A 26,572-nucleotide genomic window follows, 5' to 3' on the forward strand; every position below is an offset into this window, starting at 1 on the left:
TTCTCCCCAGCTTACATTCACCTAGAAGATAAGGGCATTATTATTATTATTATTACTTAGACACAGAGATATCTGAGTTTGGGCTGGAGAAAGATCATTTTAACTCATTGTTTTCCAACAGGCAAACTTACAGATCTTTCATCATAACTCTTCAGATGAAGTTTCATGACAGAACAGGGTTTTGCCTCTTTTTTTTTTCCTCATTTCTCGATTCTTAACTAATTAGGATGAAATCACATTGTCTCATGTGGAATTAATTGAATTCTGCCCATGCTGCTTAAACTCTCTAAAACATTCCTACCTAAATAAGCTCTTTGCTAATGTAAGCTGAATTTTTCTGCTCTCCAGGCCAATTTTTGGTAAGTAAGTGGTATTTATGCACAGGGAGGCCTCAATGTAATGCCCTTTATTGCAAGTTCTAATAAAAGGCTGCTCTGTTTTGGCTCCTTATGAGAATAACACTATAAATAACTTCTTTGTAATGAGGACTTTTTAAAAAATGTGAAACATTTTGCTCCAGAACCACCTGGTGCACATTGTGCCATCATCTGGTGGATCTGGCTTTCAGGGTAGATAGACCTCCCATAACTGCATTCACACTGGGGTATCAAAGAGTGCTAGGCAGGTAAAAAAATGCAATCTTGAGAGAAAAGACATAAACTACCTGATGTAAACCAAAACATAAACCCCACAAACAAACAAACAAACACCTGTACAGTTTTAATATATTTTGGGAAGGGTCTATAGTGCTTACTAAAGCAAAACTGATGCTGATTTAGTGTCTAAAACTGCTGGACTTAGTCTTTAGATTGGTATATGTTATGCTTGTGGAAAAGAGCTTGGAGGCATTGCTTTTTTCCTGCATTAGATTAATTTTATAGAAAGACTGCTGTTGTGAGCAGTATTGGCTGCAAAGGCACTCTTGGAGCAAGACCAGATACATAACTCAGTGGCAGCAGAAAAAAACAAATTTACCAATGCTGAGCAAAAGATGATCTAATGATCTAATGCAGTTTGTATTTGGATGATAGCATATTTAGAGTTTATATTTTCTTGCCTTTCTCCAGAAGACCTGAAGCAATACTGTGCCTCCAAAAAGTTCACTCACCTCTTTGGTGAGCAGCTTTCAGAAATTATACAAATCTTTTTCTCCACAGTGCTTTGGTTTTTCTAAGGTGATCACTTACTTTTTACTTTTCTTATAGGAAATATGCTTCATATATTGGCATCTGACATTTCTAACTTCATCAATCCATTTTGTATATTGTGAAAAAAGTCTGCTTGCAAGAAATTCCCAGCATATTTTCTCCCATACCTTAGTCTAAGTAACTAACATGGCAAGCATGTTTCTGAAGAGTCACAGGTAGATAAGTAGAGCACAGGATAAATGACTACTAATAAAATCAGTGTGATTTCTCAATTTCTCAATTTATTATTTTTTAATAAAGAAAAGCCCAATATAAATTACTGATAGATACATCAACCATATTGAACAAGGTTGTGGTAAGGGTTTGAGAAAACTGCATTAAATTACAAATTCTAGTTCAGGTTACTGCAGTTTAGTGCAAGAAAACTGCTGTCTTGGGAGTTGCTTTCTCCGTCAGCAGCACTGGTAGATACATACTGATTTTTCAGTACATGTTGATTTGATGGAAATAACCAGCAGCACTAAACTTTAACATGTTGTTCTTGAGGCACGGATATATCAGGATGTAGCTGGGAAGAGGCAGGGCAGTATAAACTTAATCAGCTTCTTTTTTGGGGGGAACAGTAATAACTTATGAAAAGCTGAGTAAGAAAGTCGAGGATGATCAAATGGACAAAACCTGCTAGATCATGCACAGAACCATAAAGGACTGGGAACAGGCAAGATCCAGCCTAACTGCCCAAGCAGTGGAGAGAGATGGGTGATCTCAAAGGAAGAGTGGGCACAAAGGATATTTTATCAGGGGTTTCCATAGCCTAATGGTCTGCCAGCATCACTGGCCTTTCCCCACTTCTCTGTTCATTAGTCAGGCCATGGTCTTATATGATTAGTAGGTTTTTACCCTCTTCCCCCCCAGCCACTCCTGAATAATGCAGAGACTCTGAGACAACATTTTTTTCTGGATGTCTGTTTTATAAACTATAACTTATTGCTGAAGCTTTAATTTCTAGCCCAAAAGCCCTAAAACCCATGAGCCTTCAGGGAAAAGGTGTACTTTGAGTAACAAACAAAGCCAAGAAAGAAGGCAGGGTGGGCCTCAAGGGATGTCTGGGGATAATCCCATCCCGGTCTCTAGTCCTGGGAAGACAGTGATAGACTGAGTGCTAACACCAGAGAATTGCCCAAGCTACAGCAATTAATCATGCAAGGAATTTGACTGCTGGATTCCCCTGAGGCAGGAGGCAATGGCGCAAGAAGTGGTGGAAATGCCCACATCTCTAATTCACCAAAAGCAAGAGCTCTTCTGCTGTCAGAGGCTGGCAATGCCTTCCATTTGTGATTCACATATGGCTTGTGTATGTCCCATATAATAAAGGTGTTACCAGCATATGCAAGCTGAGAAATATGGCATTCAGAAAGTTTAGGCATTTGAGGGTTAAGGTTGCACATGCAATTGCAGTTTGGACTCCTTCTGCCAATGCTTTCTTTGATGGCAGCCTCAATTATTTGATCAGATAAGGATCTTCCCTGCAGAACTGCTGGCAGTGCTGTTAGTTGCAGTGCAGACCTTTCTATCTGCTGAAAACTGAAGGTACTCATTAGACCTCCACCTGTCTCAATGTGACATTGCTTCCCACGAGCAACTCTTTCTTGTGATAGGGACAACCTTCAGGCAAACACAAGAGGTTCTAGGCAAAAATGCTGGAATATTTTAGTTTTAATTTTTAAGGATTTACAAGGAGGAATACACATGCAATATAGTCAGTCTCTTAGCCGTATCTCCACCTTAGAAAATCAGTGCAGCTTCATTGTAATCACAGACAGTTATCTCAGCTGTCAGATTTAAAACAATAGATGTCATGTAGGCACAAACAATACATGATAAATATCCTAAGTGTTTACAGTAACTGTGAAGCATTGCCCATATCGCAGTGTGCTAAAGCCTGTTCCCAGGGAGGAAAAACCAGCATGCAGCTGACAGCTGCTCCCTCGCTGAGCAAATGCTTCTTCGTAGGCATCACAACCCTCAGCGAGCTATTTCAAAAAGGAGACAGGGGGCCTTCATCAGAGTTGCTTATTCCCAGAAAGAATAAGCTGCAGCCTTATTTTCCTGTTAGCCTGATTTATAAGGGGTTTTTTTTCTATTGCCATTTGTTTGCTTGTTTTCCACTGGCCTGCTAAAGTTTGCCAAGCTCAGTGAGGTAGGAAGAAGGGATTCATTGTTTTGCACTTGAGTTTGCTGTTGCTCTTCTGTAGCTTTTTCCATATGGTACTATGGAACATGTTTTTCATTTGCATGCAATTGGAATTTCTTTTGCAACTTATTTTTTACCTCTGTATAGCTATTCCTCTATCTGCAGCAAGAGATAGCATGCTACTCCTCCTGACTAAACCATGGATATGTGAATTAACATCCTCCACTTGATAGCGTTGAGCACGCTGTCGTATGACAATCACTCACTCCACCCAAGGGAATGGACTTATCCCTAACGCAGCTTAGGTCTTGGGCAGTCTCAGTGTCACATCAAAAAGTAACTCAGTGCAGTCATCAATACTAAAAAAGAAAACATTTGAATTGAGGGTTATTTTAATTTTCAGAATATTACCGACTCTTGTGTCTTTATCTTTCTCCCTCCCTCCTCCCTGATGTTTTGCTCAATTTTATTCTGGATACTCAGAGGAGGAAGTAGAACCATGCAAAACAGCATACAAATTAAATTATAGTTATAACCAGAAGACACCAATCCAAACCCAAGAAAAAAGCCACTTTGGCAAACATGAGGTACGAAAGGTCATGGTTCCTCCATCAACCCATAGACACCATGGCACAGTGAGGACGCAGTTGTATCTTTAATGCCTAGCTGCAAGTCCAGCATCAGATACAAGAGCCCAAGCCAACTCTGGGGGCACAACTTGGGCTTTCCTTCAGTCCTGCCAGGTCTGAAGCATATTCGTACTGCTGAAGTTCCATTGTATAAAATACAAAGCAAGAACATGCAATCAGACAGTGAGCGCTCACTACCATGGGGTTTTACCTGAAATCAATGTTAAGTCGTGCTGTGCCTCCAGTCCCATCTCAGAAGTCATTAAAAATAATTTAAAAAAACCAACCAACCAACCAAAAAAAAAACAAACATGAAAAGAGCTCAGCAGTTACTGAGCAGGATTTATCACGTCCTCTTGAAGCACAGGCTGAGAGGCTTTGGTGAATCGAGGCCAAGGGGACGGCCGGGGATGGCTTGGTGCTGCCCCCGAGCGCTGTGCCTGGGCGGTGGGAGAAGGTGTCCCCGCGGCGGGGTCTCGGCCGGGTGGGGCGGGCTGTGGGGTGCGGGAACCTGGTGATCCACGGAAGGCCACCGCCTAGCCCTTCGGCGGCGGTCCCTGCGGGAGGGCTCGGCGCTGCCATGGCTGTGCCTGTGACCGCCCGCGCGTACCGCTCCCGGCGCATCCCGCTCCCGCGCACGCCGCTCCCACGCGCACTCCCGCTCATACGCTGCCCCGACACCTTTTCCTCCCACAGCGCCCCCTCGCCCACCCACCACTCCGGCACCGCCCGTCCCCGGGGCTGGATCCCTCCGGCGGCCGCCCCCGCTCCCCCGCGGAGCCGCGCTCGGGCGCCACCGCCTCCCCTCCCCGCCCCGCCGCCGCCGCCATGGCGGAGCGGAGCCGCGGCGCTCGGCGGCGGCTGCTGCTGCTGCTGCTGCTCCTGGCCGGCTCCGCCGCCAGCCCCGCCGAGGAGGGAGGCGGGCGGCGGGAGGCGGGCGGCGGGGAGCACGGCGAGGACGCGGCGCGGCACCACGACTCCTCGTACGGCACCTTCGCCAGCGAGTTCTACGACCTGCGCTACCTCTCCGAGGAGGGTGCGGCGGCGGCCGGGGCGGGCGGCGGGGCCGGGCGGGGCGCGGCGGGCGAAGGGGGCAGCGCGGCCGGGGCAGGGAGGGAGCACCGCGCCGGCCGGGCGGCGGTGGCGGCGGGCGGGCGAGAGGGCGGGCAGCGGCGGCGTTGTTCAGCACGAAGGCCAGCGCCCGCCGCCATCTTTCGCCGCCCGGGCGGCCTCCAGCCAGCGCTGCCGCCCGCGGCCGGGGCCGGGGCAGCCCCGGGTGTCCCGCTGGACGGCCGCGCTCTCCGCAGGACCGGCGCCTCGCTCCCCGCAGCGGCAGCCCCGGGCCCAGGCATCCCTCTGGGACGGGGACGGGGTCCGTCCCCTTCCCGCAGAGCGGGGCCGGCCGGCGGTGTCTCGCCTTCCTCTCGTGCAAAGCTTTGCGGGCTGGTAGCGTGAAGAGGAATCCCGGGGTTTGTTGGCTTCGAAAGGACGTGCGATGCCCTAAAGTGTCAAGAAACAGAGTGGTCGTGGGTTCCGGGATGTCTTTTTGAATTTACAAATGGCGGAGTGTTAAAACTCCAATTTTGTGTCTAGGATGCATTGAAACCCGTGTGTTCAATGGATTTGAAAATAACGAAGGACTGAGCAAATTGCATGTCCTGTGACCTGTCTGTCAGTGATACTCTGCTACAGGCTGCTCTGAAATTCTGCAAACTTAATGCATTTATGCTGGGTAATTTACCCAGGCACCTGATACAGTTAATGGAGCTGTGATTTGCAGCTTACAGCACACTTTCCATTGGCATTATCAGAAATCTAGGGAAGCAAATCAGGGCTCCCAAATGCCCAAAGTTGTGTAGGTCAAACGTTTGTGTACTGATGCTGTAACCAACTGCAGTGTTCATTCCCTACTCAATGAATCACTTTTTCTATTCAGTGAAGCACTTTCAGAGGACTTTCTAGTTTCACAGTTAGCACTTCATTTTTCAGCTGGCTAAGTAAAAGAACATCCTATTAAAAATATGTGTGCTTATGCAACAGACACCAACGTCTACAAGCAAAGACAGAATAAGTCTGTTCACAAACGTTCTCACTTCCTCTTTGGTATATTATTGTGCAGCAGAAAGGGAATTGGTTGGAATCATAACTCTCATTGTCCAGCTCTTTTGGATCTGCCTTCACAAGTGATTGCAGGCCATAACTGCAGGCAATTCCCTGTCTTGATACTCTCTTGCCTTTTACTGCAATGTGTGTTTTATTTTACTTCTTATTGGAAGACATATTATAAGGTCCTTTCCTTATTATAAGGTATCCATTCCTACAGCACTACGTCTGGTGCCCTGCCTGGATTTACACTTCATGCTGTCATTTGTGGCTAAGGAATCACATTTAGTTCCCTAACGGATTTCCTGAGGGGACAAAGAGTGCACAAAGAGATAGCTGAGTGGAGATCCCGAATTGTTAGTTGATTGCACTTGTCCATGGTCCTGCTGCCTTACATTAACTTTTAGCCTCTGGCATTCTTCTCCCTACTTGACGAAGGTAGGAAAGTTTTGTTTTCAGTTGTGTTGCTTTGGTACCTGGATCCAGGACATCTGAGCAATGGATTGTGTATGTGACAAAGCAGTCCGTCATCTGAACAGCACAGTTATCAGCAAAGTAAATGCTATTGGAACACTTTCTCTTTAGTATTACTGCTTTTTACTCCTTGGATTTTACTAAGTAATGATTTATTTTGATTATACAGGTTACCCTTTCCCTACTGCTCCTCCCGTGGATCCATTTGCAAAAATCAGAGTGGACGACTGTGGAAAAACCAAGGGATGCTTCAGGTCAGTCTGAGATAAGAGTGCAGATAACTTGATGTTTAAAAATGCTGACTGATGATATTGGAGACTTTGGTTAATGTTCCGTAGTCATTTTAATAAATGTTTATTATTTAAGAACATATTTTGTAGTATGAACTATATTATTTGAGGACACTAGGATATATGTCTTAGTTGTGGACCTACAGTTCTTTCACAATTCATATTTTCATGAAGCACTTACAAAACCAGAGGAAGTAAGGTCGACAGAGTAATACTGTGTGTAACTGTTTGCCATACTGTTTAAATACTATACATTCTTATACTAAAAGAGCAGTAATTGCAAACTCTTAATTAATGGTACCCTATGTATAGCAGATTATATAATGTGTTTTACCATCATTATACTAGAATGCATTCTTTTAGTTTTTCCTTGCAGAAATGTAATTAAGTTCCATAGCAGCAAATTTCAAGGAAAAATTGTGTATATTTTCAATTCCATTTAGGTATGGTAAACCTGGATGCAATGCGGAGACTTGTGACTACTTTCTAAGTTACCGTAGAATAGGAGCTGATGTTGAATTTGAGTTGAGTGCTGATACTGATGGCTGGGTGGCAGTGGGATTTTCCTCAGACAAGAAGATGGTAAGACGTGCAGTTCTTCATGTTGACAATGTGCACACTTTTACATGCTAGAAGTGTATTTATATGTATTTATATGTTTAGATGGTCAGAAACAGAGCATATAAGGAAAAACTGACTTGCTGAAAACAAGTAGCCCCCGGGAGCAGAAGCCAGGCCTACTGCCTCACAGAAAACTGCTTCATCTTTGTTAACATCTCCTTTCCCTTCTTTTCTGAGAACTACAACAGTATTTCAGTTCAGCTCTGAATGGCTGAATGTTATTAGCTTTTTGTCTTTTTGTTAGAAAAGCCCTCAGGCATAAGCCAATTCAAATGGAAATGTCCTGCCAAGCTTTATGTCAGTGTAACTTGGACAAAAGACACATCATAAACTAAATAGGAAATAATTTTATTCTTCTGTAAATCAGCTGACTTTGAGCGATGTAAATATATCTTTCACTGTTTAACTTTGGAAATTTTTTTGTTTCTTTCATACCTATGTGTTGTTTCAGGGAAGCTACAAATGTGTGACAAAGATGACTCCTGCTAATTTAAACATATATACTCTAGAAAACAATCTTGTTAAAATTTATTCTCTCTCTTCTGGATTTTATTAGGTTTGATTTTATGATTATTTCCCTACTTACTTTTTCATTCTAAAGCTTCACTTTTCGTTGAGTTTCAATGAGCAAAATAGAAGCATGTACTGTATGAACTTTAAAAAACCTGAGCAATGGGCAACTTATGCAAAGATGTTTTATCTGTGATCCTTGGTAAAGTGTTTAGGATTAAAATGCAGTTCACGATGCAGGTGTTCATGTACAGAAACATTTATGGGTATATAGAACAATACTGACCCCATGTCCTAAACCACAAATTAAAGGAAAGGACTGTTTCTTGTAATGTTGAAAATAGTAGTCTGAAAAAATACAGGATTTAGATGTCCTGGGCTAGGACGCACAAATATGAATGGGAAGACTTGCACTGACTTAACAGCATTTTTATCAGACTCGACATGAGAAATACAAAGAAAGTGTGAGGGCAGGGGCTTTTCTCTCATTACTATACATGTTTTAATATGATGCTGTAAATAAACACAATGAAGATAAAAGCTTTTTATGTCATAAGGAACAGTTCACATCACAAGAAAGAGTTTGTGGTTTTGATGTTGTAAAGAAGAGTTTTACAGCTAAATTTTGGGAAGAGTTTAGGTGGATGGCAATGCAAGCTCTCAACAGGATTTCCAAAACAGCTCAGCACCTTTAAATATTAGTCCCCAAGCTATCAGAGATTGTGTTACCAGTTTGTAACTCTGATGTATCTGCAGTAGATCCCAGGGTCCCACTGCCTTCATGTCATCAGACACTTGGAAAACACGTGTTGCCTTTTGACCCAGGCATACCAAGCAGCATGTTAAGTCAGCTTCTGGTAAGAAGAATTAAGTAAATATAAAAGAAAAATTTTTGCTTCCAAATTTGCTGCATACATCATCTAATGCCCATCAGTCAGCTGGACTAAACCAGCTAGCATCTCTCTTTCTCTCTTGTCCCCCTGCTGACTTCATCCTTTTTCATAACTTCCAGGATATTTTGGTGTCCTAGGATGCACAAGCTTTGATGGTAAAATGGCTCTGAGTCAAAACAGCTTTGCTGTGAGAAATGGGCTGTGCTTTGGAGGCCCTAATCAAAATGGTGTGGCCTGGATAGCTACAGAAGTTTAGTGGAAAAAAAAACCTATTTTGTGTCCTCAATGGATTTTTTAAAGTCCTGTGACCTATTTCTTTGTCTCAAATAACATTATGCTTTTCCACTTGCAGGCTTTTATGCCTTGGAAGGATTCTGTAATGTCATTCTGTTAACTGAGATTCAGAGTGCTTTTTTCTTTCCTTTTTAGTTTTTTTCTTCTGTGTGAAAACAGATTTATTCTTCTTCTTTGTACTTAAGAATGAGGAATTTTTGCTCAGATGTATGAAAATTAAATTTGGAAAATAAGTTATGGAAAGCAATGATAGTCTCAAGACAGAGGCCAAAAAGGTTGCCTGCAGGAGCAGCAAGGTGTGGAAAATGTTCAAGCGTGTGTTTTACCTAGTTGTCCCCTTTTTCCCTTGAATTTTGGCATGTCTTTTACAATGAACGTAGCAATATTCCCAGAGTGCTGAAATGCACTCTTTTTCTCTCCTTCTCCTATGACAAAGAGCTGAGGGATGATCACAGTAGCAAGCACCATGTTATCATCGGTATGGCATATCAGAAAGATGAGTATGGGAGGAGTAGGGCTTGTATTTAGTATGGCATTGATGGCTATACAGTGGTGTTCAGTAAAATGCCACTCATCCAACTTGGACAGTGTTTTTGATGGTTCTTGATGCTAAGGCTTCTGTGAGACAGTACTCCTGAAGTTAATGCTCATCCCTCAGTGATATGGTGCTTTACTACTTTGTCAGTGACCTTGAGTAATGCTCCTAGCAACTGCTTTAGTATGTCTACGAATAACCTCTACAAATAATTGTCTCACACTTCCTTCTGTCTGTTGGTTCTTTGCTTGAGAAGAACCAATTTTGGTGGCTGTTTAAGCTAAGTGAAGAAGCACATATTGATTACAGTTTTTCTTGTGTCTTATGGTATACTGTATTCTGTTATTACATGCTGAATGTTTTTAATTTTCTTTTAGAGATAAAAGAGATACAAGAAGTGATGTTCCCTTAAGTGAACGTGTGAAGAGATTAGAAAAGACTTACTGTAATTTATGCTATTATTTTCCCATAATTAGTAGATTCATCTCCTCTATCCTACTAAATCATGTTGGTTTCCTATCCATGATTTGGTGCAGTGGATTTTGTACACAGCAGGGATTCAAGACTGCTGGTTTTTATGAAGCAGAATCCCAGAACTTCACAAATAACCAAAGAAAACAGCCTTCCACAGATCAATTAATTATGTGATGTCAGGGTGATGTCAGGGTGATATCATGTCTTACAAATATGTTATATATGTAAGGTAAAATAACTCTTAGAAAGATCCAAAAGAGATAGTAAGGGTAAGTAAATATTACTATCCATTTATGTGCTTTTCAATTGGATTCAAGACACCTTGTTAGGGAAATAAATATTTGTGTATATATAATTTAGAAAGAAGAAAGGAGAGTCCTAGGTCTTGATTAGTTTTGAATAATTAAAATGATATACATAAATGAAGAAATGCTTTATGACACTTCTGGTTTCCATCTTCCCATTTGTTTGTACCTTGTAGGGAGGAGATGATGTCATGGCTTGTGTTCATGATGATAACGGAAGAGTCCGAATACAGCACTTCTATAATGTTGGTCAGTGGGCTAAAGAAATCCAGAGAAATCCTGCTAGAGATGAGGAAGGGGTTTTTGAAAACAATCGTGTAACATGTCGATTCAAGCGTCCTGTATATGTTCCCCGAGAGGAAACCATCGTAGATCTGCACTTGAGTTGGTACTATCTGTTTGCTTGGGGTCCAGCAATCCAAGGTAAGTTGATTTCTGTGTTACAAACAGAACTGATGTGCCAAAACTGATAAATGTCTTTCAGTTACATTATTCTTACTAGACCCCCTCCTCCTTTTTTTTTTTCAAATGAACTAAAATTCTGGCAGCATAAAGCTTAAAAATAGATAAAAAGGAAGACAAGAGTCCAACACATGTCGTGCTTCCTTGGCTATATAGTTATTATCCTCCCTCCCCAAAGCTAAATATAAAAGAACTTCATGACTAGAAGTTCTCAATTCCTTTGAAGGATGTTTGTTGTTTACTTGCATTTCATTTGTTTTATTTAGAATTTTAATTTCAGAAAGCAGAGAAATGGTACTACTCCCTGACAGTGTAATATTGCATGCTCCTGTAGTTTTGAAAATTACCTGGCTGTCTACCTGTATCTTTAGTAGAGTTATAGAAAAAAATGCATCTGACATTATTTCTTTCTGCCCTTACCTCTTAAAGGTTCTATAACTCGTCATGATATAGACTCACCACCTGTATCAGAACGTGTTGTCAGTATTTACAAATATGAAGATATTTTCATGCCATCAGCTGCCTATCAGACCTTCTCTTCTCCATTCTGCTTGCTCCTCATTGTTGCACTGACCTTCTATTTATTGATGGGAACCCCATGACCAATGGAAAATAGCAAGAATCTGTTGGTGGAAGTTTCTCAGGATGGACGGCTGTATGGATGGATGATGCATTTTTCTATTGGAATTTATATCACACCACCATCCTCACCTAGCTGCTTTTGAACATAGTTAGCTTCTCAGAAGAATGAAATAACCATCTCTTTTGGTGGCAGAGTGGTGACAAATCATTTAAGAATAATCAGCAAACACATAGGAGAATATTTTCAGTGTTGTGATTACTTGCTTAAAGAAAATGACACTTTTGTAAAATCAGTGTGTGTGTGTGTGTGTATGTGTGTTTGGGAGGGGTGTCTGTATGTGTGTTTAGATGAATTTAGTGATGAACATCTTATCAAATAACAAAATTGCCTTCCAAATTGCTTCAAAAAAGCAAATTTAGGAAAACATTGTAATGCTGTTTGGTACTTCTGGAGCAGAGAGCACAACTCCAAGTGCATTTTTGAATTTTATGATCTGGATAGCAACACAGAAATATAAAAGCTGTCCTCAGTAGTGGACAGTTCTCCCAATTTTTTTGTTTGTTTGTTTTATATTTATCAAAGATTACTTGCTGTGGTACTTTCTAAAACTAAACTTAAATGTTCAAGCATTAGCACGATTTTTTTTTTCAATGAACATCTTTATTGTGTTTCAACAGCCTTTTTGAAAGAAATGGCTACTTCTTTTGAGGGTGAGATATAAAGTAATTTAAACAAGGGGAAGGGAGAATACAGCAATATAAATTCTCCATGCATAGGAAAACCAGGTGTAAAACATGCAGAATATAGAAGTTCCCAACAAGCCATAGGTTGTCCTCCCAATAGACTAGATCAATTTTTCTCTTTTTATGAAAAAACAGTAATTTTGCTGACATGTAAATACATTTTTAAGTAGTTGTGCAGTAATATGAAGTAATCTGGTTTTCTGTGTTGTATGCCTCTATATCCTGTTCATGTTAAAGGTGACTATGGTCAACTGGTGTTAACTTACAAAGGAATTGAAATATAATGGAGATTATTTCTAAGGAAAGACAGGGGTTAATAAGAAGAGCAATATCTTTAGTTCATCAAACCATGGCTAAAATATAGTTAAAATATAGTGGGAAAAGATGAGCTAAAGAGAAAATACATTAGATTTTTAATCATCAATAAATATTCCAAGATGAATGTTAAATATTACACAAATGGAAAGTGTCAAAATGCATTTATAATCCACAGAACTTAGAGTGGAGAATTTCTGTTCTTCACATAATAGGAGGTGTATGACACATGTCTACATGCAGCAGTCAAATGTGCTCAGAAAAGGTTAAGCATTCACTTTCCAACTCACATTAAAATTCTACATAAATAGAATTAAAATCTAAATAGTGCCAAAGTTTTATCTAATGGGGTACACTTGAGGACTCTGTAACACAGCATCTTGTAAAGCATATGATGGAACTCCTTTCTATTCTTATTACTGCATAGAGTATAAAATGATTAATTAGCTTTGCTGGGTTTGCAGCATTCTTCACAGGCTGATGTTTGTAAACTTATTTTTTAGGCTCAGAATTCTTCAAACCTATGCTTAAGGTATGTGAATTAGATTGAAAATTAATGTATCTTCATGACAAACACTTTATCCCTATTTCAAAGGAAAGATCAGTTAGTATTCTATATTTTCATTAATGTCTTTACGGATTTGTTCACTTAAAATTACTGGACTAGATCTCAGGAGAGGGGAGAAAATTCAGAATGGAGTGAACTTTATAAGTGCATGTACTTTAGTGTAAATTACTTCTCTCAAGTTGGTTAACTTGCTCATCATCTGATGAAGTATACAGTGGAGACCAGCTAATGAGGAAGGACTGTTTTGGTCCACAACAGCTGTATAATTTAGCCTTAAGGTTGGGTGGAGCAGATAAGCCAAAGCCTGGAGAATGAGCTTTACATTCAGCAACCAGGTGAAGTGAAGAAATCATTAGGGAAAGTTCTTTCTCCATGGTGCTGATTTGTAGGCAGGTGAGATACTGCAGTTCTTTCTCAGAGCCTGAGGGTTGCTTTAGTCTATGGCCTTGTCTTTACTACTTTAGTTTCAGCCATTTACCTGATTACCCACTAAAGGGCTAATTTATTAATTTAAAGGTACTGAAGTAGGGTAGAAACCTATTTTGGCTTCTCTTTTCTGTCATTGTATTTATCTCTTTTTGAAGTATTAGCAGAAATGTGCTCCTCTATAAAAACTTTCACCCAAGCTTAAAAGTACTTAATTAGCCTAATAAAGTGTTTGTAATCAAAAGGGAGGAAATAAAAGGCCACAGCAAGCAGCAAAACAATCTGTTAGTTGGCATTTCAGCTGATGGTTCAGTTTGGCCCTGAGTTTGTCCAAGAGTTGCCCTTCAGAGCAGGAAAATCAGGAATATGAAATTCAGATTGACAAAGAAGGCGTGAATGTTTAGAACTTACTAGTTGGGATGAAATCTGAGAAGAAAAAGGGCATAAGAGAAATGAAAAGTCTTTAGGTCAGTGACATTTGAGTGGGCATAGGTATTTTGGTTTTTTGAGGGGTTTTTGTATTTTTTGCTTTGTCTTTTTTCTTTTTAATTTTGAAAAGCAGGATTGATTCCTGTTAACCAAAACGATGGTCTTCAAAGAAATTTTTAAGTGATCATGGCATTTCAAGTAGGGTTTTTTTATTTTTTTTCTAATTAATGGGTACCAACACAAAAAGGGAGGAAAGGCCTGCTTTGGAAAAGGAGGCAAATGTTTCCTTCTCCAAATAATTTTTACTTTCTTTAGTGTGACTACTAGTAAACAACTGTTAAAGAATACATTTCTAAAGTACTTTGAGAATTACTTGCACGGTGACCTAATACAGAGGCATCAATTTTAGAAATGGCATGTTTAGAGTATGGTGTCCTTTTGAAATTTAACTATGATTAATAATTAGAAAGATAGGACTGGTAAAGACCATATGGCATTAATTAATGTCCTTGAATATGTTCTTTCCATGCAGAACAAAATTCAGTTGTGACTATTGCATGTTACATTAACCATATTATCACCCTCTTCTCTATCTGTCCATCTTATATAGAATGTTTTATACTCAAAGTTTCTAGATTAGTTGGAAGAGAAATCAATGACAGTGGCTATTGCAAAAGGACCTTGTTTTTTTGGCTGCAGTATCTGACTGGTCCCCTGTTATAAGTTATAAGCTAGGCCTGAAATTACTTTAGTAATAAGTAGGATAGAAGAGAGAAAAATGAGTGGAGTGGACAGACTTTCAGAAAGTAATTTTTTTCTTTGCTGGAGTTAAATAAGTATGTATATTTTTTGGCATAGGTGAATTGCTAGTTGATTTTTCCCCCCTCAAAATAAAGAAAAAGCCTACCTGATTTGATGATGTTATTGGATACAGGGTGATGCTATCTTCAAAATTCTGGTAATTTAAGGGAAATACTCTGGTTTTGAAAGATAACAACATATTGGTGACAAATGTTTGAAATCCCTCTGTGGCATTCTTGTCCTTTTTGATTGGTTTTGCAATACTTGGATAGCAGCAAAATAAAGACTTGTGGCCTCCCTAACCTGAGGAAATGCCCAGATTGGGTTAAATGTTTTCAAAGCTGTGTTGGGCACTGGCTTTCCCAGTCTTCAGCACAGGGATTAAAGCGTGGTGTACATCAGCAGTATTGAAACTCACTTAGGGCACCCTATCCTGGGTCTGAACCAAAAAGAAGAGCCTTCATATACTAAATATCTACTACAAAATGAAAATAACAAACAGCATGACCCATCCTGCACCAAATCTCTTAAATATGCATATCTTCTTGTTGACAAGAAGCTGAACATGATCTAGCAATCCAGAAAGCTGACTGTACCCTGGGCTGCATCATAAGAAATGTGAGCAGCAGGTCAAAGGACGTGATTTTACCCCTCTACTCTGCTCTCATGATACTCCACCTGGAGTACGGCATCCAGCTCTGGGGCCCCCAACACAAGAAGGATGTGGACCTGTTGGAATGAGTCTAGAGGAGGGCCACTAAGATGATGTGAGGACTGGAACACCTCTCCTATGAAGATGGGCTGAGAGAGTTGGGGTTGTTCAGCCTGGAGACGAGAAGACTCTGGGGACACCTTAGAGCAGCCTTCCAGGCTGTAAAGAGAAGTTAGTAGATAAAGGAGGACTGGCACACATCTGTCTTCATGATTTTCCAGGTCACAATTATACATCTGTGTCATTGATGATACTCAGTTATTTGTAAGTAAATGACTGCTATAAGTTTAAGGGAAGATGCAGGTCTCCATGTTTTATTTGGTCTTCTCCTACTTTCTCATGCCTCCAATGCATCAGACATTTACAAAGAAGAAAATTATTCTTGTTTTAGAGAACAGATCCTCTGTCTGCTCTTTCAGGGCTTTTTTGGGTCCAATGGAAGTTTGCACCCTGCGATACTCCAGAGGCAAAATTCAAGTTTATATGCAAATTGCAAAACTTTTATTAGCATTTAAATTGCATTTTGTGATTCTGTGGTTTCATTGGTTTGCAACACTGCTGTGCAGCAGATGTACTTGCTCCCCACACTGTTTTTAACAACTCCAAATAGTTTCCCCAAGAAAAGTATTTGGTAAGAGCTTTAGAAGAAGGAAATGTGTATTTCAGAGAATTACAAAAGGTCTAATATCACTTTTTTTCAGAGGTAACTATTGTGAGTGTTAGTATTTTATACAAAGTATGACTTTGTGTTGAGCCTTAGATTTATATAGAATCAGAAACACATTTAAATATTACTGTGTTTCAGTGCTTCATGGAGCTGTGGATGTGCATAACTTACATGAATTGACATGATCCGTTTCAACCCTGACTCCACAGCTTGTAATGAAACTGCCAAAGCAGTTTGCTTGAATGCTGCACAGGCAGTGGTGACATCAAATAGTTTGGAACAGAAGAGTGGAGAGACTGGGAGCCAGGGCGAATGACAAGGAAGGGCTAATGGTTTTGGCATACTTTCTATTTTTGTATGAGTTTACATGTGGCAGAGTCTGTCTGGAACTCTTTATCACAAGCAAATATTACTTTATGTGATGAGAAGGAACAGGGTCTGACTTCAGTGAGTATTTAGCTTCTATGCGGGTCCAAGCTGTGTAAGGGCTGATGTGGGCATCAGGTCAGACTATATCACAAGATGTCTACTCCCACCAACCTCCAAGGTAAGAGCTAGAGGCTTGATTCTGCCTTCAGAGATGTAAAAACCTGTCAAGACCCCATAGGCAGTCGTGGCAGTCGGCTGCAGTGGGGAGTACCTGCTCAGTTTGTAAAATGGCCAGTGAGCAGGTACTCCGTGCTTGCCGCAGTGTAAATATCAAAAGATGGGGGCTCTAAATATTTTCTTAACAGCTTTCACTGTACATTATCTTCTAGTTCCTCTAATTAAAATTTCATTATTAGTATTTCTGCAGCAGTGTGTTAGGATAGCTCTTCATCAACCTGCCCAGGAAAGATATGGATCTAACTGGAAGGTTTTAAAAAAAATCTCAATTTCCTATGAACATTTTTGTTCATATCTAGTTATTTCTATGCAATTTTTATGTCAAGGTACAGAGTAAGATATAGGTAAGCCTTGCTTTTCTAAAGCTCTCTTATTAGTATGAAATAATCACTTTGGTACCTTCCCTTTTTTTTTTTGTTTTCACAGTGGGTTTGGTAAAATTATGTTTGCTTGAACATGGTTATTTAACTTGTCTAATTTGGGCTCAGATAGTGAGGCAAAAGCAGTGTAATTTTGAAATGTCAAGGAGGATGTGTACAGCTTGTGGAGTTGATAGGTGTGAAAATGCAGACTTAAAAGATATGACTTACTTTGAAAATCTGTGTTATGACTTAGCAATAGCAATGAATCTGCTGTAAGAAAAGGGGCAGATTTATTTTTTTCCTTGGATAGCTAAGTAATTTGAATTTCACTCATAGACTCATTCTATATCTCAAGTTGGAAGGGACCCATAAGGATCTTAGAGTCCAACTCCTTGCTCTTCACAGGGTTGCCTAAAACTAAATCATATGTTTAAGAGCATCATCTAGACGCTCCTTGAACTCTGACAGGCTTGGTGCCCATTCAGTCACCAGACATCCTCTCAAAAAGTTTTTTCTAATGTCCCGTCTGAACTTCCTCTGACAACAGTTTCATAGGCATCCACAACTGTTGCTTTCACCCTCTTTCCGTGTTTCTTATCAGTAGAAATGTTCTTTCAAACCAGTGTGAGGTTGGAATACGTGCAGGACTTCACAGCCCCTATCTTAAAACAGTTGCTGCTCCATATAGGCTCATCCTGATCTGCAATTAGAGGCTATTTAGGAATGTCCTTACAAGGTGAACTTTTATGTGTCATTCTTAAGAAATTTTCTGCAAAGGTGTTGTGCTCTTTATAGACTGGGACATACAGAATTACCAGTACTTTTCTGAGCTGTTTCTAAATTATACTTACTCAAATTCATATTTACATTTTTAAAGAAGTAATTGGATTTTTCAAAAGTGCTGAGCAGCTGCAAATCTTTTATGGCTCCAATGCTTACTCAGGGCAGTGAACATTTTATGGTAACTAGTGATTGCAATGTGTTGCCTAATTTAGTTTCACATCGCTCTCTTAGTTTTTACATAATTCAGTTCAATTTCATAAGATGGTGTTGGTAGGAGACTAAATAATTCACTTAGGTTGTGTGCCAAGGAATAAAAATATTCCTGCTGATTTTTCATAACAGTGATGTGCAAGGTTTAGATTAATGAAAAATATTTTTCACAGAATTAATATTTAGGCAATGTGATTTTGCTGAAGGTATTTGTGTGTGTGTGTGTGTGTAAAGTCTGAAAATTATACAAGAAAGTCTAAAAACAAAAGGCTAGATTCTGCTCTGGAGACAAGACAAAACACAGAATCCTACATGTTCCCTGACTCCTAGTTGATTTTGGAGAGGCAGAATGATCCAGAAAAATATTTATAAACCTGATATGTTACTTGTGTGGGTATTATGTTTGCAGTTCTTATATACTAACCTTCCTTCACTTTCTTCAGTACAAAAATTAGCCTTACATTGGTCTTATTACAGTATTATTTTCACTTTTTTTTCCCAAACAAGATGAAACAAGGATGTTCAGTAAGTCATGAGAATATTGTCATACAGAATATTAGTATAATAAGAAAGGAAGTACATATGCCATAGTTAAACCTAAGAGGAAAAATTCTTGTTATTTAACTACAGAATATGATATCTGCTTCTGAAATACTTGACTGCTTACATATAAAGCAATGATTTCTTTTTCAGTTTTTCACAGTTGGTGACATGAAACAAGGGATAAACATTGAAATAGAAAAAACTACCGCAATAGATTTTTTTTTTAAAGCCAGAAGTATCATTCACGTCTTGACACAGAGAGTCAAAGATGAAATTCCAAAACTATTAACTCATTAGAAAAATGAAATGGTGGGACCCTGACATTTGTGTGTGATGTTCCCAGCCTTTATTTAGGCAGAGATATTTTATTAGCATATTTGAAGTATCATGAGTTCTGTTTAGGTTAAAACAGATGCCTGGTATGCCTTGGTATTTCTGATTTATATATCCTGAGGTCTGATTTGCTTTAACCTCTCTGCAAGTAAGCAGGCTGTCGTAATTGTGTGAACTCTTGCCACTTGTTTTGTATTACATGAAGTGTAATGATTGAACCTGAAATTCTATTTCTGCCTTTTGACTTTGTTCAGCATTCTCAAGACCAGTATAAAGATAAAACGTACAAATAAGCAACTTGTAATTGTAGTCTTAAGTGGTGTTCTGCACTCTGTGCTAGGCACCATTCTGTGTGCCAATAACCGCCACCCGTGTGAAGTCGGTGAGCATTTGGTTGGGTAGGAGCGCAGAATGGAGGTTTTGTAGTTCAGAAGAAATTGCCAAACTTCTTTGTATTTATGCTCTAGTCTTTTCAGAAAAAATAACACTGGATGAATACGTAATGAAATTACTGTGATCTACGGGACTACTTTACAATCAGTGCATGCCCTAAAGTATTGCTTTGTAACATCTGTTTTATACTAAATGTTGGTGTTCAAGTGAGCCTTGTTAGCTGTTTGACAGTGACAGACAAAAATATTTATAAAACTGTTATAATAAATGCCTTTTTAGTCTAAGAAAATGTGTGGTATGACATTTATAAAAGGAGGGGGGAAAAGTCGCTGAGGTTAAAGAAGTCTCTGCTACTGCCCTGTGTTAATAATTCCTTCCTGTGCCATGGCCTTGAATTTATTAGCCTGAGTAATTCCATTTAAGTCAGTGAGGCTTGTCACAGTAGCAAATAACAGATGTGAGAAGACTACTTTTTTTTTTTTTCCACCATGAGAATCACAGTGAAGCTGTAAATAAATGTAATCATCTGTACTTTAACAAAGTATTAACTTACTGTAAGTATATAAAATGTAGAGTTTCCTGTGGTGACCTCTATGCTGTGGTTTTGTAACCTTTTTGATACAAATATGATCAAGTTGCAATATTACAAATTTGGGTGTTCTTTATCTGCTGTCATCACTGCCCTATTCCTTGGCCAGACAGAGTAGGTCCTGAAGCAGTCAGAACAGGTTTTTGAAGACCAAGAAGAAAATTAAATTATATTAGAGATTAGCAACAGAGAGGAGGAAGTCCCATCATACTCAGCAAGCAAAAGCAGCTGTAGAAGTCTCTCAAACAGGGATGCTTCGATTTTTGAGATCTCTCAGGTTTGAACAGGTATTTTAACTCCTTTCTGGTGGGTTGAGAAGACAAGTTGGCTCAGGGCAACAAGAAATGTATTGCTTTTACACTGTGTGGTCTGTTTGTTGTGTTTGTAGTATTGCTACTCTGTAGTTGCAGGGTGCAAGAAAGGATGGATCTCGTGAGTGTCACCTACTTGTGCACTGTCCAAGCAATCATGATCAATAGAGGCCTTAAATATACCCAGTAGAGGGTCTTAAATTCTGTTCTGTTTATCTTGTGGCATGTAACCATTGATGGATCAGTAAGGCTTTTTGTCACAAACCCCATGAATCCAAAACATTCTTCTGTTATTCAGATCTCTGTATGTCCAGCTCTTGTTCCGTGCACACAGCTATCACATGGGCTAACCCGAAAGATAGTGCTCTGGGTCCACAGGTCTTACTCGTGTTATTTGCATGCTTTTTCCACTGATTAAACATTTTTGTGTACGTGCAGTTGACTGCTATGCCTTACAACCATGCATTTCATTCCCCTCTTATACTGACCAAGATTCGAAGACATAAAGATACAAAGTTATCTTAATCATTAACTTTAACATTAAGATTTTTTTTCTTTTGTTCTGCTACTATCGAAACTGTAGTAGTTTATACTGAGTATTTTTCATTGATCTGAAGATGGTATAACGTTGTCATTAAACTGAGGTGAATTAATGAAGTGAGATTAACCTCAACTGAGGTTAACATTTCACAAATGTTCAGTAACGCAGGTTAAAACAAAATCTCTCAAGCAGGATAAAGTTGTTTTCTAAACACGCAGGCCAGTGCTGACACCTTGTGGCTTCATTTCTGAGTTATTTCATAGCTTCATGTGATCATTTTGGATGTAAATAGTGATTAACTTGCTGTTGCCACCATTGTCTTATCTCCTCTGCTTCATGGCCACCTCGGCACCCAGTATTTTGGTATCGTGTGTAAGACAGCTTGTGGTCTGTGTTGACTGAACATCAAGTGAATAAAGAGCTAGGGGTGTCTGTAGTCTCTTGAAGGGGACTCAAAAGGCTTCACTGCACAAAATCATGGCTGCTAGTGCAGAAGCAGACAGAAGTTATGAGTTTATCTCTTACTAATACCTCATTTTATACTTCCCTCCACATAGGAGAGTGCCAAAGACTGTCAATACTTACCACATGTGTACTTTAAGGTGCATACATCTTTTCTGCACTGGCGCAAAAGCATTCCTTTGCTGCCCTCTTCACCTCAGAAGAATCGCTAATAGCAAAAATACAACTGAAGAGACTGTTGGAGAATTTCTGGTAGTATAGGAGCCTGAGGTGTGCTACTTATCTATGACCATAAAAATGCCTAAACCACAATGTATCAGTGCAATTTATACCTAAATGGGCATCTAATCTAAAATCTCTTACTGTTTCAAATCTTAGACAAAACCCAGCTGTTAAGGCTGCAGTTGCTGTTTGAAATCTGTTGTGAAATTAAGTTTTAGAGGCTGGGGTGTGTCTTGTGAAGATTGAAGATCATGCATCCTCCCTCAGCTGTCACTTCAGAGATTTTTTTCTGATGTTTATGGTCATGTCCCTGTTCTTAAGTATTCATGTGGTGGTAATACATGAATTAGAAATCTTTATTTTATTGCATTGTTGTTTGGGGTTTTGTTTTGTTTTGTTTTTTCCTTTATGATAGATTTAGTTGTTTATAAAGGATAGTGAAACACTATAATTGGAAGAGAAAGGTTTTATACAGTAGGGACCAAATTCACAGCTTATGTAAATCAATATTTATAGCTTCACTCAAGTCAAAGAGGTGACATTAATTTTTCTTCCTGAAGAACATGGCTACCCAAGTCTGTTAAGAAAAATCAAAGGAATAAGGATGTGCCTATGAAGATTTGGTTTGATGGCATCTCTGTTTAGCTAACAGAAGGATTTCAACTCTCTGCTATCCCCTGCGTAAATCTTAATTGACACTTGCTAATTGAACTTTAATGCAATAAAATGTATTGTAATGAGCCATTAGAGTTTGGCATGCTTCTGAACTAGAGAGAAAATGTTCAGGTAGTGATGCGTGCTTGATATCTATTTCAGCACCCTGCCAGGAGGCAGATCTATCTGATCAAAGAGCAGGGAGTGATGGTATCAGTTTAAGGTTCAATAAAAGCTTCTCATACGGACAACTGCTTGTAATGCCTCATCACCATCAGGATCAAACGAAGTGCCTGTAGGTTTATAAATACATAAAATTAAAGCACTTTGTTGAATCTACTTGTGATCTGTTCAGCAAAGGAAAACAAGTAGCTGCAGGAGCTAAGAGGAACCTTTACAAGCATGAACTTCTGTGTAATTGGCAGGAAAGGATTTGCAGCACGGACAAGCCAGGACTGCAGTGTGAAAGCTCTGGAAGACCAGCTGGACCCAGTTCCACGTAGGGCTTCTGGATGCAACAGTTACAAGAAGCGTGTGGAAAAACCTGTACTTTTCCTGTTGTCTTTGTATTGCTCTGCATTAAAAAGCTTGGGTAGGAATAGATGTATTCCCACTTTCTAAGTTAAAGACAGTTGTGTTCAGGGTAATGTTAGCTTTTGAACATATCCATTATGCAAGAAATGCTTCATCAAAGTCCTGGCGGACTCTGATCTAACATTAAGTTACATAAGGTTAAACATACATGTAAATCCCTAAAAGTATAAAAATAAAAAAAAAACAAATTCCTATGTGGACTTTTTACATGTTCAGAGGTATGTGACCTTAGTACTATGTTGTAGACACTGCCTCTCATTTAAAAGAAAGAGGAAGATCCCTCAGGGTTTTATGGCAGCATTAACAATAGCTTTAGTACCTGCTGAAGGGTTGTGTTAAGCTGTAAAGGGAAAACTGTGAGTAGCACAGTGCCAGCACTGAGCTAGTTCAAGTATCACGGATTTCAACCCATGCAAAAGTTGCTCAAACCAAGTGTATTTATTAGAGAGGCATTTAGACCACCTGTAAAATGTTAGCTGTCGCTATTATGTCTGGACTCAGAGACCTGGTGTATGCCAGCTGCAGGAAATTAGTTCCTCAATAGATTATTTGCAAATAGCACTTGATGCAGCCAAATATCACAAATGTCAGATCTAAAAAACCAGACAGAACAACTACCTTTTCAGTGGGCCTGATTCCCAGTGAAAGCACAGATGCTTCCTTGTTAAATGATTTGGTGCCAGAACATGTTCAGACAAGACAGAATTCTCCAGATAGTCTAACCGGTCTTGCTCTCCAACTGACACTCCAAAGCTCTGAATGACACTCCAAAGCTCCGAATTTTCCGCTCCCCGAGACTAGAGCAGCAGTAGGGATAGGAAAGTGTTTAAAGAAGCAGCAGCGACAGGGCTGCACTTCTGGGATGGGGATGAGGATATGCAGCAAGCTGCTGGGCAATTCCACGCTCCCGCCCTTGGCCGCCTTCTTCAGCAAACGTCAGGAAGGCGCCGGGAAGCCCCGGCCCGCGCTCGGCGGGATAAGGGCCCCCGGGACAGCCCCTCATGTCCTGCCGCCGGGGGAAGTGAGCGCGGCCGCCAGCTCTCCCGCAGCGGAACTACGTTTCCCAGCACCCTTCCCGGCCGGCACCGCCCCTTTCCCGCCGGGCTGGGTGCACGCCCGCGCCGTGCCCGGAGCCGCTCGGCGGCGGCACCTCAGCCGCGGCCGTCTCTCCGCCACCTCAGCCCCGGCAGCCCCGGCCCCGCTCCAAGCCCTCGCCCGCCGCCGCGGCAGCTGCGCGTCGCCCGCTGGCAGCGGGGCCGGTGCCCGTACCCGCGCTGTGCCATGGCTGACAGCACAGCACAGCCCCCGCCGGCTCCGGCCGCGGCTCCGGCCGCGAGTCCCGACGCGGGTCCCGGCGCGGCCCCTCCGGCCTCGCCGATGCAGGAGCGGCGGTCGGACGGGTCCCCCGGCACGGAGGGCGCGGGTGCGGCCATGCCGCGGCTGTCGCTGGGCGGCCCGGGCGGGGCGGCGGGGATGTCGCTGCCGCGGCTGGAGAAGCCGATCAAACAGGCCTTCTACAACACTGGGGCGCTGCTGTTCGCGGGGCTGTGCTGCGGCGCCGCCGTCCTGGTGTACTTCATCCTGGAGGCGTTCCTGCGGCCGCTGCTCTGGGCCGTGCTCTGCGGCACCTTCCTGCACCCTTTCAAGACCTCGCTGACCGCGCTGGGGCGGCGCTGGCTCGGCCGCCTGCACCGCTCCCGCACCCCCGTGCTGCTGGCCGCCCTCCTCCTGCCCATCTGCTTCGCCAACTACGGCGTTGAGGCGCTGGGCGAGCAGGTGCTGCGGCGGCGGCGGCTCCTGCTGCTCCTGGGCGCCGGCGGGCCGCTGCTCTACGGGCTGTACTGCCTGGGCAGCTCCCTGGGTGTGCAGGTGCTGCTGGCACAGGCCGCCCGCCTCATCTGCCAGGGGCTCGACTACTTCAGCAGCCAGTGGGTGAGTGAGTGTCGGCGTTCCGCACCCGTGGTTTAGTCGTGCCCCAGTTTGGAGATGCTGTTAAGTCAAAAGTGACTCAGCCCAGTTCTTGGGCAAACATCGAGGCTTGTTGAGCTCTAAGGTGTGTATTAAAGTTTTGTGAAATGGCAGCTCAGCTCAGCTCCACAAGTGACCTGGCGGCGGGGAAGGCACCTTAAGGCTTGTCCCTCAGTGTACTGGGTTGTTTGGGGGTTTTTTTTGTTCTTAAAATACCAAACGGTGCAAGCTCAATTTGAACGTTAAAAAGTAAAGCTGTTTAACTGTCAAATGTTACTTACGGTAACAAAGTCTGGGAGACTACTTTTCCCTGTTCTGTTCAGTAAGTAGACTAGTTAAAACTTCTGGCAGAACTCATTTACACTTTGCTAGTTATAATTGAAAATGCAAAAAATACTACGTATCAGAAGCAAATGGATATGTGAAAGCATTGAAGATCAGTAAGATGAACTCTTCTTAAATACTGATGTCCAATTGCATGCTCAGATTGCTTGGTATCAAAGACTTTAAAAGCTGCTCTATTTTTTAAAGCAACAAAATACTCCCACCCCCTTGGGTAATAGTTTTTCTGAATGTACTGACAGGATATTTTGAACTATTTCTAGTGTGAATAGAATAGGCTGAAGAATGTGCTTTGTCTCTTGAAGGTAGACACTGGAGGAAGAGATCTTCTTGGCTTTCTGTTTTGAAGTGTTGTCATATGCTGGAAGATGTCAGGGGATGTGTGTTTATGGTCTGTTTTGTCCTCAGAAGCATAATTGAGACTGAGTAGGTAGAGACACATTCTCTCTTTATAAAGAGGCAAGATACAACTCTGTTTATCTTCAGTTGAGTAGTTGTAGAATCTAAGCCTGGCTTGGTACTGATGGGAAACTGATTTGTTGCCACACAATTTACTTGATAAGTTTAAGATTTTTCTTTGCATTAACCCACCCACTTTATTTTTAACAAATCGGTGATATTGCTACACTAACTGACCTGACTAAGTCCAGGCTTTTATTAAAACTTTGTTAATTAAGCCATGCTTACACTGAGTAAATATCAGGGCACTAAAGGAAGCTGCACTGATTTAACCTCATAACTATGATTGTAATGCACTGTGCATGCTCAGTGCAACTTTGTTTCACAGTCTCTGATGCTTTGGTTTTGCACTGGTGTTTCTGATTTAATGCTTGTGTTCATTGAACCGCTGTAAGATTTTAACCAGGCCAAAGACAGTAAGCTCCCAGAACTCTTCCGGCTTGAGTTCCTTCGGAAAATTTTGTGTTTGTGTCCAGGTAACTGGCCATAGACTTCCCTAAGCAAACCAGTTGCAGTAGCTTTCTAAGCAAGCTGCCTATGTTTCTTTCTCTTTATGAGAAAGAAACTGTGGGCTTTTCTTTGTAAATAACCTCAACTCAGCCTAGCATCATCTATATACTTTGCAGTGTATTCCTATTCCAGTTTTTTTTAATTTTGTGGTTACTAGATTTGCATTATCTCAGAGTTGTAGCAGGATAACTTAATTTTATCCATTCTACTGAGGAGCCCTGAGCTGGATCAGTTCATACTGTCAGCTTTAACTTCAGTTAAGCATTTTAAAGCCATTTATTTGCCATGTTACATTGCAGGATGCTATTTACATGCATATGTTCTGCTTGTTAGCTGCATAGGAATTTCAAATATTATGAGTTGGTTGCTCCATTGTACTGTTTTCTGGGATCTGAATCCTCCACAGTTCCTTCTGTATGCATGATTGTCTTGTTCCTTTCTGATTCCCTCTGTTGTACTAGAGAAGTGAGTGGATGCCTATCGTGAGAATTATGCGTTTTTGGAATACTACTCT

At 41.1% G+C, this 26,572-nt stretch overlaps 2 protein-coding genes across 4 annotated transcripts in view; both read left to right on the forward strand.

Moving 5' to 3' along the window:
- Positions 1 to 4,682: 4,682 nt before the first annotated feature.
- On the forward strand, positions 4,683 to 19,695 carry FRRS1L (ferric chelate reductase 1 like). Its single transcript, XM_064660058.1, has 5 exons — positions 4,683 to 5,007; positions 6,718 to 6,802; positions 7,282 to 7,420; positions 10,647 to 10,893; positions 11,362 to 19,695. Exons 1-5 carry the CDS (start codon positions 4,800 to 4,802, stop codon positions 11,532 to 11,534), a joined length of 852 nt encoding a protein of 283 aa, XP_064516128.1. The 5' UTR covers positions 4,683 to 4,799; the 3' UTR covers positions 11,535 to 19,695.
- A 3,945-nt stretch (positions 19,696 to 23,640) lies between these two features.
- TMEM245 (transmembrane protein 245) overlaps positions 23,641 to 26,572 on the forward strand; it is an 81,732-nt gene continuing 78,800 nt past the window's right edge. For all 3 annotated transcript variants that reach the window (XM_064660046.1, XM_064660049.1, XM_064660050.1), the window contains exon 1: positions 23,641 to 24,711. In XM_064660046.1, the coding sequence (XP_064516116.1) occupies positions 23,656 to 24,711 (1,056 nt within the window). In that variant the 5' untranslated portion in view covers positions 23,641 to 23,655. The remainder of the gene's footprint in view (positions 24,712 to 26,572) is intronic.

This window comes from Pseudopipra pipra, chromosome 1 (assembly GCF_036250125.1).
Source record: "Pseudopipra pipra isolate bDixPip1 chromosome 1, bDixPip1.hap1, whole genome shotgun sequence".
NCBI classification, from domain to species: domain Eukaryota; kingdom Metazoa; phylum Chordata; class Aves; order Passeriformes; family Pipridae; genus Pseudopipra; species Pseudopipra pipra.

What these genes read in the sequence shown, in the direction of transcription:
- FRRS1L (XM_064660058.1), top strand. Translation starts at nt 4,800, where the DNA reads ATGGCGGAGCGGAGCCGCGGCGCTCGGCGGCGGCTGCTGCTGCTGCTG. An exon ending in GCGCTACCTCTCCGAGGAGG is followed by an intron (nt 5,008 to 6,717) that starts GTGCGGCGGCGG and finishes TTGATTATACAG; the next exon opens with GTTACCCTTTCCCTACTGCT. An exon ending in TTGGGGTCCAGCAATCCAAG is followed by an intron (nt 10,894 to 11,361) that starts GTAAGTTGATTT and finishes TACCTCTTAAAG; the next exon opens with GTTCTATAACTCGTCATGAT.